Source organism: Dermacentor albipictus, chromosome 1 (assembly GCF_038994185.2).
Source record: "Dermacentor albipictus isolate Rhodes 1998 colony chromosome 1, USDA_Dalb.pri_finalv2, whole genome shotgun sequence".
In the NCBI taxonomy this organism is placed as follows: domain Eukaryota; kingdom Metazoa; phylum Arthropoda; class Arachnida; order Ixodida; family Ixodidae; genus Dermacentor; species Dermacentor albipictus.
Genome location: NC_091821.1, coordinates 317,282,175 through 317,299,454, shown reverse-complemented (window position 1 = coordinate 317,299,454; position 17,280 = coordinate 317,282,175). Strand labels below are relative to the sequence as shown.

Sequence of the window (17,280 nt, the reverse complement as noted above, 5' to 3'; positions counted from 1 at the left end):
CACCGACTCCGCTGCACCATTTAAAGCAGGGTGGTATGGCGGAACCATCATCCGGCGGATTCCATTCTTCGTCAGCCAGGCCAGGTACTCTGTGCTGGCAAAAGCAGGACCATTGTCGGACACGATGACGTCCGGCAACCCTTGGACGGAGAAGACCTGTCGTGGCGTTGCAATGATCGCGCTTGCTGATGGAGTGGTGGCAGGTAGAACCTCCACCCACTTCGAAAAGGCGTCCACCACTACCAGGAAGTAATGACCCTTGAAGGGCCCCCCAAATTCCACATGCAGGCAGGACCAGCGTCTCTGTGGGAACGGACAGGGGGTGATTTCCACATGACATGAGGCCCACTGATGCTCCTGGCAGATTTGGCAGCTCTGCACCATGTGAGCAATGTCCTGGTCCAGGCCGGGCCACCAAACATGGGACCGAGCTACCATATTGGTCTTTTCCTCACCAGGATGACCTGCGTGCAGCAACTGCAGGACCCTGGACCAGAGGCTTTGTAGGATCATCACCCTGGAACGCCACAGTAGGCAGCCCTGCTGCAGGCTCAGCTCAGCAGCCTTGTGGCTATAGGCCTGCTGAACCAATTTCTCCCCACAGGATGCCGCCTTGGCCACCTGAGACAGGACTGCATCCCAGCTGGTCGCTTGAGATACCGCAGATCTGGAGAGCACCTCTGGGTACGCATGCTCCAGCATGAACATTTCAGCAGGTTCCGGAACAGCATCAAGCACTTCTGGCAGGGTCAGGCGGCTCAGGGCATCAGCAGGTCCCAGGTCCTTTCCCAGACAGTAAACCAGCTGGTAACTGTAACCCGCCAGCCTCAAGGCCCAGTGTACCACTCGAGGTGATGCCTGCACGAGAACTGCCTTGTCAGGCCCCAGCAGCCCCAAGAGCGGCTTGTGGTCTGTGACTGCCTCGAACTTCCGGCCCCACAGATACTGGTGGAAGCGTTCGACACCAAACATGAGGGTCAAGCCTTCCTTGTCCAGGTGGCTGTAGCATTGCTCTGCAGCATGAAGCAGACAACAAGCAAACGACACAGGGCATTCCTGGCCATCCTTATCCCTGTGTGCCAGGACGGCTCCCACGCCGTACGGCGACGCATCTACCCTCATGACGACAGGCTTGGCAGGATTAAAGTGTACCAGTACTGGAGCTTTGATGATTAGCTCCTTGCTGCACTGGAAGGCCCGATCCTGCTCCTTCTTCCAGATCGATTGCTGACCATGTCGAAGCAGAAGATGGAGCTGCTGTAGATGCTCCGACAGATTTGGCAGGAAACTCCTGTATAAGTTGATGAGGCCGAGGTAGCTCTGAAGCTCCTCCTTGTGCTGGGGCTTAGGCGCAGCATCACAGCATCAACTTGTGGGGAGCCGGGGCTAGGCCAGCCTGGGAAATGACATGTCCCAAGTATTAAACACTGGGGGCCAGGAAAACGCACTTTTCCAGCTTGAGCTTGAGACCAGCGTCCTGCAGCCATGCCAGAACATTGTGCAGATTCTGCAGGTGGTACCTGTCGTCGCTGCCAGTAACCAGGATGTCATTCAAGTACACCAGGATGTCATTCAAGTGCAGCCATGTGCCTCATGCCCCTGAAGAGGTTATCCCTCTCCCTCTGAAGTATGGCTGGGGCTGAGGCCTCGCCAAAGGGTAAGCGCGTGTACTGGAAGAGCCCCAAAGTTGTCGATATTGTGACATACTTCTGGGAGGCATCCAGGAGCAACAGCTGCTGGTAAGCATCTCTGAGGTCGAGCTTGGTAAACTTCTGCCCACCGGACAACGCTGACCAGAGGTCTTCAATCCAGAGCAACGGGTACTTCTCGATGGTAGCGACGAGGTTGATGGCAACCTTGAAATCCCCACAGATCCTGACACTGCCGTCTCGCTTGAGGACTGGTACGATAGGAGCAGCCCATTCAGATTTGACGGGCATCAGGATGCGCTCTCGCCGTAACCGCTGCAGCTCCTGGGTGACCCCATCCTTCAGGGCGAATGGCAGTGGGCGGGGCTTCAAAAAACGTGGCTGGGCTCCCTGAGGTACATAGATGCCAGCTGTCTTGCAGGTGAGTGTGCCCACCCCTGGCTGGAACAGGGACTTGAACTCAGGAGGCTGGGGACGTCTTTCACCGCATGCAGGCTGGCTTCCTGGTACCCTGGCAGACAAACGCCCAGTGCCTGAATCCAGTTTCGGCCCAGCAGCGTCGGCGACAAACCCTTGGTTAAGTAAAGGGGAAGGGTTGCATCCCTGTCGCCAAAGCGAACACTGACCTGTGCCGGACCCTGGACCTGGGGGAGCTGCCTGGAGTAGCTGCAGCTGCATAGCATCATGCCCGAAGCCTTGACGGACATGCCGGGGAAGGTACGCTTGAATAATTTCCCGGCCCTGACAGACACGCTTGTCCGTGTGTCCAGCTCCATGGAAATGGGGTGGACACGACATTTCGGCGGTCAGCATGTACGGCGGCACAGACGACGGTGCCAGGTCTGTGTGCCACATGTCAAAAATCGGCAGGTCCTCGGCAACGACGTGGAGCCTGGCCGCGGAAGAACTTGAGCCTGCTGCCGCATGCCCCCAACGCCTACCCTTGCGACGGCTACCCTAACCGCGGGCTTGTGTGGTACCTGGGCTTGAACCAGGCTGCTGTTTGCTGTTCGTCCTCCCCATTCAGCATACACGTGCTAGGTGCCCAGTTTTACCGCACACGAAGCATTGTGCTTGAGAGAACTGGCACTGTGAGGGGGAATGGGCACCACCACAGCGACCGCAGGTACTGTTCTTTGTCGCCAACTTCTTGACCGCTGCTTCCGCCGACGGTAAGCCAGTCACGTGGGCAATCTCGCCGGCGTCCTTGGAGGCAGCTTCCATAGCCAGTGCTGCCTTCATGGCATCGTCCAGCGAGGGGTCGAGAAGCTCCAGGAGTCGCGTCTGCATGGCGGGGTTGTTGATACCGCAGACGAGACGGTCCCGGAGCAGCAAGTCCTCCAGTTGGTTCCCGAAAACGCAGGCACTCGCTAACCCTCATAGTGCAGCAACTAACTGCATGAGGGTCTCTCCTTCCTGGTGGCTCCGGTTGTTGAAGCGGAAACGTTCCATTAGTGTGGGCGGTGCTTGGTTGAAATGCTAGCGCAGTATCGAAAGCAGCTCACCCAGCATCTTAACATGCAGCGTGGCTGGCTTGAGAAGGTCGAGCAAGAGACTGAAGACGCGGGTCCCGCAGGTGGCCAGAAAAATGTCCCGCTGTTTGGCCTCAGGTGTGTCGCTTGCCTGGATGAACACGTGGACTTGTTCCTCATAAATTGGCCAGGCGGACCCATCTCCTTTGAACGGCTCGAGCCTTTCGTACAGTGGCATGGCGGCAGCAACGGGAGCTGGTGTTTTGCCACTCGCGGCGGCATGGGACGGTCCAAGGGTACTCGTCGCCAGTGTCCCGATCCGCCCGGGTGCGTGAACAAGGGAGGGCTCGAGGCACCTATCGTTAGACAGATGCTCCACGGCGTGGTGGTGACGAATGATGACTGACTGCGAGCGGCTGAGGTCGTCTATGTTTATTGCTGTGCGGTGACCAATGTTGCCTACCGAGCCTGGCAGGCCAACGAAGATTATGCCCAAGGGGGCGTCGCATGCTTGTTACAAGGTTTAAAGTTAACTACAACATATTAGTTAACGTATTCAGGAAATCCAGCATGCAAATGTGAGCCACTGGCAGTGCCATATTTGCAACATCATGTAAAATTTTTCCTGATTGAAACTTTTGCCTCGCCCTACAATGCCGTTCACTAAATTTAGCAAGAAAACAGCAGGCTACAATAACCAACAAGTATGGGTACCTCACCTGTAAAAACATTCACTATGTGGCTAATCACAGTTTTATATCAAAGAACCTAGTCAATATCTCCTTCACATAATCAATGAAAAAAAAAGAATTTATGAGCCAAGACAACCTGGAGCCAAAAAAAGTAAAATTAATGAAGGTAGCATAGCTTTGTAGCAGCAGCATCAGTATCACATGAGAACTACGTAGATGCTTGCGTCTACACGAAGCATGAGCGGCTGGCACACTCCAGCAGGGGCTAGCGTTCCGAAAGGGATTAAAAAGAATGCTACGCTAAGAGATCGAGTGTCAGATTTTCCTCTCCCGCAAAAGCCTGAGACTTTACCAGACTACATGGTCGCTTGTCGCTACAGTTTGGTGACCGCAGACGTGATACTGCCATACGCTCCTGTGGTAGAGACGACCATGGACCAGACCAACGCTACGAGAGCTCAAGGCCAGAACCCTTCCGTGACTCGGTGAGCCCTCCTGTTCGGCCATCGCTGTCTGCCACCCACAGTACTGGGACCAGCATCCCTTGGCGTGGTTTCTTGAGGCTGAATCGCAATTTCAAGTCGCTGGTATCTGCTCTCAAGCCTCAAAGTTTCATTATGCTGTTGCAGCGCTCTCGCACACCACCATTGACGAGGTAGCAGATTTGTTGAACTCCCCATTGTCTACTGCCGCCTATGGCATTCTCAAGGCAGCCCTGCTACAGTGTACAGCAGCTTCTGTCCGCTGAAGAACTCGGCGACCGACACCCTAGTCAATTTCTTCAACGAATAAGGCAGCTGCTCGGAAACAATGCGAGTTCCATCGACGACGCGCTGTTGCACGAATTGTTTTTGCAACGACTCCTGGCTAATGTGCAGATGGTGACAGCCTCTACCATGGATCTTACCAGACTTGCCGCTTTGGCAGACAAAGTCATGGAAGTAGCCACCCCAACCATTGCAGCCACGGCATCGTCTCCGGGTGACAATACAACCGACCTGCAAACCTTCCCCTGCTCTTCAGCAGCGTAATCTCCGCTCGACTCCTAGTGTGAATGCTTGGAACGCTGTCAGGATTGGGGGCTCAATCCCATCACTCGTAATCAGTTGTCCAGATTGGAGTCGGGCTAGATTGGATTAGAAGGTAGCTGGCCCCTGCCGTTGTCCAACTTATGCACGCTGAGGACGTTGTTGAAGGGAAGGACTGCTTCTCATCGAGAACGGGGAATATGGGTTTATTTACAGCATCTACATCAGGATGTTACAGTTCATCAGCCTAGCGTGACTACGAGAGAAAGTGCACTGAGCAGCCACACAACAGCGGTTTATAAACACTCGGTCCTCCCTCAATCCCAAGGTGAAGGAAACGTTCGACCCGGAGATGAGCCGCCTCTTCGCGAGGGATCACACACACACACACACGCACAGGTTTACGAGCCCCCCCCCCCCTCCGAGGGCAGAGGGCTTTCACGCGGCCGCCGTGGTGTCCATTGTCTTGCTTCTTGAACGGCGCGTGGGAAGGGGTCTCCATAGACGTTCCCGTGGCAACTCCCCCGCTCATAGCAGATCAGGTCCGTGGTGGCGGGTTCAGGCACAAAGCCTGTTTTGTCAAACTCGGCTCCAGCGACGGAGAGTCGAGGAGTCCACGCACAGTCGACTTAGTGACGCCGTGGCTAGAGGTTTGCGGTGGTGTTCCAAGGAAAGTTTGCCGCCACTGTCGCAACTGGCTGGCAAAACTTCCACGTTGCCACCTCGGCAGGCCATTCCTAACAGCTAAAACTTGCATGTCAGCGGGCCGTTCTTAACAATGCATAATCTGTGGAGCAGAACATTGCCGCATGTCATCTCGTTGTCCAAGCAGCCATAGTTCCAGCAGATCAAGACGCACGAGTACCTGCAATGAAACATCAACTACAACGTCTGGCGTTTGCTACTACCACCGCTGTTTTGGAAATGACGCCTGTCACTATCGGTGTCCCTGCACTTGGCAGGGAAACAGGCCAGCTGACCTCTAACAGCGACGAGTGGTCCGGCCCAACACACATGTCACCTTTTCTAGTTGACGGACAGAGTTACGGGATAACGATTCTTAGTTGACACAGGAGCTGATGTCAGCATTCTCCCTGCCCACCACTCCGACCGAAAAGCGACATCTGTGTCGTTTTTGCAAGCCGTCAACGGCACCAGGATTCCAGTTTTCTCGTCACACTTCATCATGCTAAACCTTGGCCTTCGACAAGCGTTCCGCTGGATTTTTCTGGTTGCAGATGTCCGTCGTGCAGTCATTGGCGCAGACTTCTTGCACAACTAGGGACTCCTTGTCAATGTCCACCGACGCCGTCTCATCGACTCCATCACCCAGCTATCTGTTTCCTGTGTCCCATCATCAGGCACATCACCAGTTGCACCTATTTCTGCCATGTTGGATGAACCATTCACCGCAATTCTAAGCGAGTTTCCCACTTTGATGCGCCTGCCGTACTAGACGCAATCGGTGCAACATGACTTGTACCATCACATCATCACCTCCAGCCCACCAGTCTATTTCCGACCCGGCATATGTCCCCGGAGAAACTCAAGATCGCTCGCGCGGAGTTTGAACACATGCTGCAACTTGGCATCATACGCCCTTCCTCCAGTAATTGGGCATCACCACTTCACATGGTGCCTAAGAAGACGGGAGATTGGCGCCCATGCAGCGATTACCGGGCACTAAACAATGTTACAGTTCCTGATCACTACCCTCTACCGAACATTCAGGACTTCATGGTAGCGTTGCACGGTGCGACAATCTTTTCTAAGATCGATGTCATTCGCACCTATCATCAACCGGTCACTGAAGAAGACATTCTCAAAACCGCCATCACCACACACTTCGGTCTTTTTGAATTTCTCAGCATGCCTTTTGGTTTACAAAACGTGGGCCAATCCTTTAAGTGTTTCCTCGATTCCGTCACTCGCGGCTTGCCTTTCATCTTTGCATACACTGACGACCTTCTCGTAGCAAGCTCTTGCGCAGGAGAAACTCTTCACCACTGTGGGTTGTTTTCATGTCTTGCCAGTAAAGGAATTGTCATCAATGCCGCCAAAAGCGAATTCGGTCAACCCGAACTCAAATTCCTCGGTCATGTAGTCAACGCTAACAGCATTTGACCACTGCCGTCCAAGATTCGCGCCATCAAAAACCTTCCTCACCCGACCACATTCACCAAGCTTCGCCAATTTCTCGAATTCGTCAATTTCTACCGCCGATTCATTCCCGATTGCGCATGACTTATAGCTCCGCTAGACGCGCTCTGCTGGTAAACAAACGCAAACACGTGCTTCGGTGGACTGAAGAGGCCACTGACACTTTCACAAGAGTCAAGTCTGCCCTCGCCAACGCCACGCTGCTTAGACACGCAAAGCCAGGCGCGCATACTGCCACCATGACCGACGCTTCAAACACCGCCACTGGTGCTGTTCTGCAACAATTCATCGACAATGCATGGCATCCATTCGCCTTTTTCTCCAAGAAACTGAAGCCTGCGCAGTCCCACTACAGCGTGTTCGACCGTGAATTACTTGCCGTTTACCTGGCTATCAAACATTTTTGCCATTTCCTAGAAGGCCGTGCATTCACTGTGTTGACTGACCCCAAGCCTCTTGTGCACGCAATGAACCATTCGGCGTCCTGTTACTTGCCCTGCGAGAGTTCCGCCAACAACAAAAGTCGGTGCCACATCAAGGGCACTGACAACGTTCCAGCCAATGTTCTGAGTCGCCTCCATGCTGTTTCCACGTTGACGTCGGAACCTTTCATCATCGAGGTCGACTTACTTGCCAGTCAACAGCGTGACGACACCGAACTTCGTACACTCGGAATTCGTCAACACCCTGTGACACTTCTACCGACTCGCCTAGACCATACATTCAGCATCCCTCTGCAGACGTCTATTCGAAATCGTGCACAACCTGTCGCATCCTGGCATACATGCGACACAGAAGCTTCTTTCCACTGATTTCGTTTGGCCTCGGCTAAACACGCAAGTTCGCGACTGGGTTTGCTGCTGTTGTCATGTTAACGCCCTAAGATCCAGCGTCACCCCATTCCGCCTGTTAAGTCTTTTTTCCCACCACATGCCCGTTTTGACACCGTACACCTGGACCTCGTTAGCCCTCTCACACTTTCAAAACGTTACTGCTACATACTGACCTGCATCGACCGCTATACACGGTGGCCAGAAGCTGCACCTATATCTGACATCTCAGTGCCCACTGTTGCAGCAGCTTTTGTGTCTACATGGATAGCAAGGTTCAGCTGCCCATCCACAATAGTCACCGATCGCAGTAGGCAGTTTGACTCAGCACTCTTCAATGAGCCACGCAAACTACTTGGAACGACACATTTTCGCATGACTGCTTACCACCCGCAGTCCAATGGCCTAGTTGAACATTTTCACCGGCATCTCAAGGCTCCCTTATGGCGCATGAATCACCGGAGAAGTGGGTTCTACATTTGCCTCTCGTCTTACTTGGCATCAAAGCCGCACTCAAGAGCAGCCTAGGTTGCTCCAGTGCTGAGCTCGTCTCAGCACTCACCTAAGCCTTCCGTGCGATTTCTTTGTTGCCGCCACCAAAACACCTATACCATCACCTACCGACTATGTTGCCGAACTGCAAGCTTTCTTCAGCCAGATACGCCCCGTGCCTACACGTTCGCAAGAAGCAAGGTTTCCGTACGTTTCTCCTGCACTCAGCTCTGTTACCCCGGTTTTCGTGCGTAACTGTGCCGTGTGGAAACCTTTGCAGCCACACTACTCCGGGTCATATTGTGTTCTAGAGCGTCGTCCGACGACTGTTGTCGTGAATGTGAACGGCCGCTCAGACACAATTGCCCTGGAACGTCTCAGACCCGCCTATATTGAAGCACCCGCACCATCGGCCCCACCAATGTGCGACACAACCCTGCTGCATCCTTCGATGCCGCCTCCGTACGTGACACTCAAGACCAATGCCAAGACATGCCATGTCACGTGGACTTTCCATCGTTCGTCGAATTTTCCTCCTCTCTAGGGAGGGAGCCCTCTGTAGTGTGTGGCAGCAGCATCGGAGTCACATGAGAATTACGTAGATGCTCGCGTCTACATGAGGCACGAGCAGCTGGCACGCCCCGGCAGTGGCTAGCTTTCCAAAAAGAATTCAAAAGAACGCTACGCTAAGAGATCGAGATCGAGGTGTAGATTTTTCCTCTGCCGCGAGAGCCCAAGACTTTACCGGTCTACGTGGTCGCTCGTCGCCACAGCGTCAACTTGAAAATTATTTATAGTCAACATTATTTTGCTATACAAAAAGTGGCATGCACATGTGTGCAAACCATATAGAATGTTTCTTACCTTACGTTGTCTAATCTATGTGTCCCTCTATCTCTAACATAGCAACCTAAATGGACAAGAGTGCTTACAAATGAGGATGGGTCAATACAAACAAAACAATACTGCTGAGTTCAAGCCAAAAACTTTTGTTTTCTACCGGCCCAGAGTGACGACCACAGAGTATGAGAACAACAGCAGTTGCATGATCAAGGGTCAAAAACTAAAGCACAACTCTTGGTCAGCTGGACAATGAAAGTTTTTCACAACATGGCAAACATGGTTTCATCCCCCACTGCATGCAGGGTATGGCGATCTCTCATATCACCCAGGACCACAGTGCAGAGGAATAAAAACGAAAACGAAAGAAACCTTGAGCAATTTTTCACCGAGTGAGCAACAAAACTTGAAGGAAACACGACTTAGAACAGCACGGTGACAAGAGGAGACAAACACAGCACCTTGTCTGTCTCCTCTCACCCCCATCCTGTTTTAGGCAATGTTTCATTCAAGTTCAGTAACGTACCAACCAGCCCAATTCAACAGGCTACTACAAGCAAGCGAAAATATCTGTGGAGCAGACACATGGCATTCTGCCGTTACATCACTCACTCATAACAGTTACATAGCTTCTGGTTCGGCACCAAGTACACAACCGTAAATGCCTGTTGAGAATTCATGTGGCTAACCACCACAATTTTATAAGCACATTGTGTTCACAGCTTTCTAGGTCAAGTTAAAAACTGAGGTGGGAACTCACAGTGTAGTAGCTGAGGGGGGGGGGGACACCGAGCACGTGCACTCCCCCATCCCCTTCCAGAAAAAGATTGCTGGCTATGCCACTGGGCACTCACTAAAGGCAGAATCGATCCACTTGCCAGGGTCGCACCGAAAACCGTCACAGCTCTCTGTAGCCTTAAAAGGGCTCATAAAGAATTATTTTTTAATTTCAAAACTGTCGCACCTTGCCCAGAACTGTTGCCCGAATTGGAGCTCTCGCCTGATGCTGCCAGTGTCGCTAGCAGTGCAGAAGCATCTTCTTCCGCTTCTGGTTTCCCAGAATCAGACTCCAGCATTTTTGCTGTAGCCAGCAAGCTCAACTGAGAAGATGCTGGGAACATCTTCTGGTGGCAATTGCTGTCGACAGCACTTGAACTAGACTGCAAGACAAGGATGGCATGTGTCACACTTCCCAGTTCTGCAAAGAAGCAATGGCTACAGTGCATTTACTAAAGTGTACTACACTAAAAGTATGCTCTTAGCCAGTGAAAACAGCATACTATAGTTGCATTAAACAAGGAAGCAATGAGGAAAACACAGTACAACTTTATTAAAGTAACTCCAGATGTAGTAAATCAATCACTATAATAGACCCTGGCACCAGTCTCAATTGGATTTTTATGGTTCTTAAAGCAAAAAAGCCCAATATAGTAAACTGCAAAACCAGAAGTTCACTACAGCAAACATGGGCAGTCTGAGTGAGCCTCTGTATCACAAAACATCCCCTCTCACAGCAGTCACCAGGCTAAAATCTCAGTAATGCACATAACCTACCAACACACCGTTATGTTTGCAACAAACTCTTGGCTAATCTTTGCATGAGAGAGACATAGTGTAACCATCTATACTTCATATTCACGCTATTGCAGAATCATGAATGGACTGCAGAAAAGATGGAACAAGGATTAGAGAGCCTGTCTGTTGTGCTGTTCTTTGCTGATTTGGCAAAGCATTAACTGGTCCAATACAGGACTCTTCTGCACTGCTGAAGTTTCTACTGAAGCACTGGTGTGGCATGACAGAACTGCATGAGCAGCTTCCTTACTACAATGTAATTGGCACTTCTAGATTTTTGCCCAATTTTGAAGAGCTAGAAAACAGCTGTGTATGTTAAAAGCACCTGTTTGGAGAACCAAATGTTCGGAGTAACTCCGCTTACAGTAAAAATTTGGAGGACGCTTAAGCTTCGTATCTAAGAGTGGAGCACGATAGCATTCAAAGATCCCCGAGTGCACCTCACGCTTCCCAGCAACTGCAGCTTATGTAACCGTAATGTTTCCTGGGAAATGCTGGCGGTGATCACTACGCATGAAGGGGAGCTTTTGGGTAGAAATGCGGCCTCTTAAGTGGGCCGCGTTGCATCGGAGGCGAGCCCCATCTGGAGTTATTGCAAGGAACCGGGCATGCCGCTTTATAGCCTTTGAGATTTGAGCGCACTGGTGTGTGCAAATCTGGGGCCCATAGCCGCTTTATGAATGGTAAAAGTGCTGAAAACAAGGTTTGTGTGTGTGTGTGTGTTTTTTTTTTTTTAAGTTTTCCTGTAACAGAATTATGTTTGCTCGTATATTCAAATTACAGACCAATGCTATCATGTCTGTAGGTTGCGTGTAAGTCGTACTTTACAATTTTTCAACATATTTTACATTAAGAAATTCAATTAGTTCAGCAACTTCCTTGCACCACATGGAAAGCCTGTCTGGTTGGGTATGCATAGTTTGAAATTCTTTTTGCCAAAGTGTCATCTGACAATGGAATGCTGGACGCTGGATGCTGACACCAGATTTTCTGTGACACAGGGCCCTTAACGCTGTCGTTTTAAAACTGCCACCATAGTAAAGATTTTGATCAGTCCAGGCTGGTTCACTATATTGACATTCTATTGTAGCTCTATTTATCCGAGTTCCTCAGCCTTTTCCAATGGGCCCTTCTCCAATAAATAATACATAAATACCAAGGTATGTTGTTTTAAAATTTATAAGTTATATACAATAAACTGAAAAAGTAATTTATTTTTAAACATCATGCTAAAAAGAAATGTTTTTAGGTAAGCAGATGTTACCTATTGAGTGAGTGACTTTCAAGTGAAATCCCACAATAGACAACCATTTTGTGTAATTAACATCAAATTCGTGTACTCAAGCATGCAATCGACCTACAAGCCTATGCTCTATCTCACAAGTAACTTGGAGCATTACCAAAGGTACAGGGTGTGCACCGGCAATAGCCTTGCACAGCAGAATATAGTTCTGGATGTAGCTGTCTAACTATTGGTGGGATTAGAGCTTTAGCTTTGCTTGGTACATGATATGATACAGCAATACATGATACATTAGGCCCTCTGCACATGTGCATTGTATACCATGTATTACTGTGGTGGTTACAACTGGTAATTGTCATTACATGGCAACATGGCAGCACTTCAATCCGAATTAGTGCTTCAATCCTCCCGATTCAATCCAAATGATTACTTGTTACTAGCTCTCCGTACTGACAGCAAAAAATAAATGATAAAATCAGTCATCATTAGTCTCATCTCACGCTGAGCCCTGAGCATTAGGTATGTTTTGTCATCATTATTTGAGATCAGTCTTCTTTCTTCTTTCTTTTTAATCTTGCCAGGCCAACAGTGGCGGCACCAAGCCGTAAAATTAATTTGATTTCAACTTAGCAGATGGTGCCTCAGCTTATGCGCTGGTGATGCACTGACGATGCGGAATGCTCTAAAAGTCAAATGTTTCACTGTATTATCAAAATTACTACTCTGCTCTAGTACAGTGCATGGTGGCAGTGCGACCAAATGCCAACTAGATGCTGAGCAGATGACACATTGCGGGTGAACATAATTACAGAGGTAGTTGCCCCTTTAAGGGGCTGCAAGAAACTGCTCAGAAAGTGTATAGATGAAGTAAAGCCCCCTCTGTTGTGTTCAAATAAATGCGGCTTATGGTTACAGCACCCAAACATTTGTAGCACCGACCAATTCCTCGCATTAACGCACCACAGGAGCATGTATCGACAGGACAGCAATCGGATGCTCAGCAGACAGCACAACATGCATGAACACGCCTTGTAGGGCTTTCACCCTTCATATCGACATGTGTACTTGTTTATCTTTTTCAGGTGACTGCTTTTCACTGGATAACAAATATTAAACATTATCACTTAGCGCAGGACGCACCTGTATGTATCGAAAGTTTCTCGAATGTTATCGATCGTTCTGTCCCTTATCTGTTGTCACCAAAGCTTGTGTAATCTGATTGTATGAGCGACGTGAATTGTGTAGTGCTTTCTAGAAGACATGTGGGTTCCAGCGATTACCCTGTAACCTTCGATGACTCATCCAACGTGCTTGACCCAAAGATCAGACTTCGCTTATGACCGATCGTGTTCACTACTATCGCTGTGCTCCGAGTGTAACTTTCTTTCGTGGGCACAAGTTTGCCCAATGAAAATTAGTTTCATCATTTACAGTTTTGTTGCTGTATTATTCACCCTCACTACTATGTGACATTATTGGCTAAGGAGACCCACAGCTTCCACAGTGCTACAAGGAACTACTGAGAGTATAGCTATTAAGTTCTACTCACTGCAAATTGCAATTCATTTACAGGCAATCTCAAGTCCTTTCAACTGCAAGTCAAAAAATGAATTCCAGCCTGTGCTTGTGTGACTTTCATAGAGGTGTGTACCAGGCATGCAGCCAAGGTATATATTTTTTTTCAGAGGGGGCCGAAGCCTCTAGTGGTCTGAACAAATGATTTTCCACAACACATTCATTCATTCATTCATTCATTCATTCATTCATTCATTACAAAAACATATTTGAGCATCCCACACATAGAACAAGACCTCTCTGACTGAATTTCAAGTTCATTCATTTGCCCATCTAACACCAAAGTAATTCAAGCTATGTAGGGTAGAGACTTGGGCATGTTGGTAGTTCATGTTTAAAACAAGCACAATGAAAGAGACGGACGAACAAAGAAGGACACGCATACAGTGCTGACTTCCAACAACATCTTTTGTTGTTAGAAGTCAGCACTGTGTGCGTCTCTCTTTGTTTGTCCCTGTCTCTCACGTTCTAATTTTAATGAAGTTATGTGTTTGGGGTGGCATAATGTCCTGTACGCCTCATACTGAAACTATACATTTGCTATGGGCACCCTGCAATGAAGTTTGGCCTGTACATGTCGCGCCACCTAGCAGCGGCGGTGAGCACCTGCGGGTAGGCCCTCACCGTCATTTCGCCATTGTCCGTAGAACGCTCAGGCCCGCCTGAAAGCCTGCTTTTCCAATTTTCTAATGAATTCACCGCGGCCTCTTGGCAGCTCCTTCATGAGAAGTGTGAACAAAAAGAACAAGCGCAGATACTGCTGCGTTAAGGATTGTCACCACCTCGAAGGAAATGTCGATCGCTATCAAATTGTACCGCTTCCCTTCAAAACTGGGAGAAGCTGTGGGAGTCCTTCGGTCTACCGGGGCGCAGTCGCTGCTGTGCCTAAGGCTCCGGACTTATTCGCCATTGCGAGGAAAACCTCTCCCAAATGCCTACCCCTCGACCGCGCGCCGTTTTCCCCGGGCGCCGCGGCCGCGTCCCGTGACGTCATGCTACGCGGCCCTGCGATTGGGTCGTGGGGCGTGACGTAGGGAAGAAGCCCCGACTGGGGACGATCGCCGTGCGCGGGGGAGTCGGGCTGCGACAGGGGCGAGCGCCGGTCACGAGAGGCAAGCTGCAAGGTACGTGAGCGACCAGCTATTTGCGTCCCCCAACGCCCCGGCCTGGGGACGTTCACGTGCTTTGTCAGCTTGCGTAAGTGTGGCTTGCTGAGTGGCTTTGCGTTCCGCCCTTGCGGTAGTCGCAGGTGCTCAGTGCGTCACATTTTGCGTGTCCGAACCGTCGCAGACCATTGTCGGTGACGGGAAGCGCTAGGTAGCGTTTGCGAACGCATTTCGGCCCGCGCGCGTAAACCATTGTTCGACGCGGCGTGTACCCCGCCTTCCTCGCCATCGGGAACCGCGGGCGCCGAGTGTACTCCGTGTGTTTGGGTGCAGTCTGGCACATGTTGGCCATTGGGGATCAATAAACGCCTTAACTGTCCTGGACGCCGTGTGTTCCTGGGAGAGCGCCCATGCGTACGGCCAGAGCCGTCCAGGTCTTTCGGCTCGGTGCTCGAACCTGCGGTGGGTCTATCGCCGTGCGCCGTCGTGCCGCGTCGTGAGGCTTCACTTCTCGGGGGCCACTTGGCGACGCCGTGCGCGGAGACGTACTGTGAGCCCACAAAGCAACCCGGCGGTTGCAGTGGATCGTCGTGGTTCGTGTCGTTTTTTTTTAATTCTGTTAAACAAACTAAGACGCAAATGCAAAAACAAGAAAAATAAAATAAATTAAGATCCAGCAGCGGCATTGGTAAAAACACACAATAAAGCATCAGCTGGCACAAAAATGTGTGAACTGATTCCCGCTGTAGTAAATCACTTTAGATAGTTGTTTAGCTCGTCTGGCTCCAAAACAAACGCGCAGTGGTTTTTACGTGTCAAATCTAGCTTCATAAGCGCTCCATGCTGGAGCTTTGTATGCGCTGTGTTTCTTCCTGCGTCAAGATCAAGACACGAATGCTGCAACCAAGCTCATTCGTGCCGGTATTTTCTCGCGCTTAGAACAACAGAACTAAATTTGGATTACACTGCAGCACACGTCGAATATTTGAAAATTAGCATTTCTCTCGCACACGCTAGTGCATATTTGTTCAGTCTTCACGTTGTTTAGTCTCAGCTGATTGTCCTCTATGATGCTTCAGCGGTAATGCCCTCTCACATTCGAGCCCGAGCGGCAATACCACAATATGCTCCAGGCACTTTGTCAACGGAGAAAAAAGCACTTGCCTGCCAATTCGCAAAAACCTCTACAGTTGTGAGGTGCAAGGTACGCTCCAAGTAATCAAGCAACAAATAACAGTTCAAAGACTTCCACGGCCGTATTTGCTCATTTAAGTGGCATAAAATCATGATTTGTTAACTCACTTTGAGTTCGACATAAGTATGCTTGTTTTGTTGTGACAAATACTTCGCGACCTGCAGTGGTTGCTAAGTGGGCTGCTAAGCACGAGGTCGCGGGATTAAATCCCGGCCACGGCGGCCGAATTTCGATGGGTTCTAAATACCAAAACGCCCTTGTAATTTGATTTAGGTCTACGTTAAATAACCCCAGGTGGTCCAAATTATTCCGGAGTCCCCCACTACGGCGTGCCTCCTAATCATATCGTGGTTTTGGCACCTAAAACACCATGATTTAATTTAAGCGCCTCACTGTGATGTCCGTTCTGTTTACTTCTTTGACTTGATATACATAGTTGCAGTCGTAAATTTGACGTCCTTTAATTCTCAAACGTCGGTAGTCCAAAATAGGCCTCGATGTTTTCAATTGCCTTAAAACCACAACTTAGAACGTCCGACAGGCTTCAAACGAGCGCCGCAAAAGCATGCCTCCGTAGCAGTGGCCGCCTCACTGTTTCGCGCAACTGACACGGTGGCGCTGACGGCTGAGCCGATCGCTGCGCCGCCTGACCATTGCAGGGTGCCCATAGTCATTAACGAACGCTTTCTGCTTGCTTCCTCTTGTATGTTTGATGTGCTTGTATATATTATGATATAAATGGTGTCTAACTGATTATATACAGGCAAGTAAATTTGTGAATGAGCATCAAACATGTATTTTGGTTAAAAATTATTTGCAACTGTGGTTCATCTTTCTGTCAATAGATACGTCTCTAACACACCAGACAAGTGCAAAATGTCCGATAGGTTGGCAAAGTGTATATGCTAGGAGATTTAGGAGGCATAAAATTATTCAATGAGAGGACGGCGTGATGATTCTACAACGCGAAGCAATCTCCTACCTATGTGTTATCGACATTATGACAGTAATAATAGCACTGCCTTAAATACAGTTTTTCTTTTTGAAGATGTCGTTTCATCCCAGTTTCAAATATTTGCTTCATGCTGCGATTTTCATGCACCAGGGCTTCTCCATAAAAATGGAGATAACTTCGTGGATGCTAGCCCGCACACAGTGAATGGACATAAGATCCAGCCGATTAAGACATTCTTTAGCCATCATGTTCTGCAAATACATTTTTACTCTCTTCATTGCTTTCTAGTGTCGGCACTTCTTTATGGAACAATCTTCCAGTTCACATAAAACAACACAGAGCTTTTCTTGTTACTTAAACGTTACTGTAAAGAATTTCTTATGCTCTGTATGCTAATCTGATCTGCTGTTAAACTGATGTACAAATGTATTAGTTGTGTTAATCCCTTGTTTTGAATGCTAACGTAAT

At 49.5% G+C, this 17,280-nt stretch overlaps 1 protein-coding gene across 2 annotated transcripts in view; it reads right to left on the bottom strand.

Moving 5' to 3' along the window:
• The window catches only part of LOC135904106 (longitudinals lacking protein, isoforms H/M/V-like), a 55,802-nt gene that overhangs the window by 15,128 nt on the left and 23,394 nt on the right, over positions 1-17,280 (bottom strand). For both annotated transcript variants that reach the window (XR_011511299.1, XM_065434730.2), the window contains exon 6: positions 10,128-10,323. Coding sequence is in view for 1 of the 2 variants with exons in the window: in XM_065434730.2 (XP_065290802.2) it covers positions 10,128-10,323 (196 nt within the window). In the remaining variant the exon portion in view is untranslated. The remainder of the gene's footprint in view (positions 1-10,127; positions 10,324-17,280) is intronic.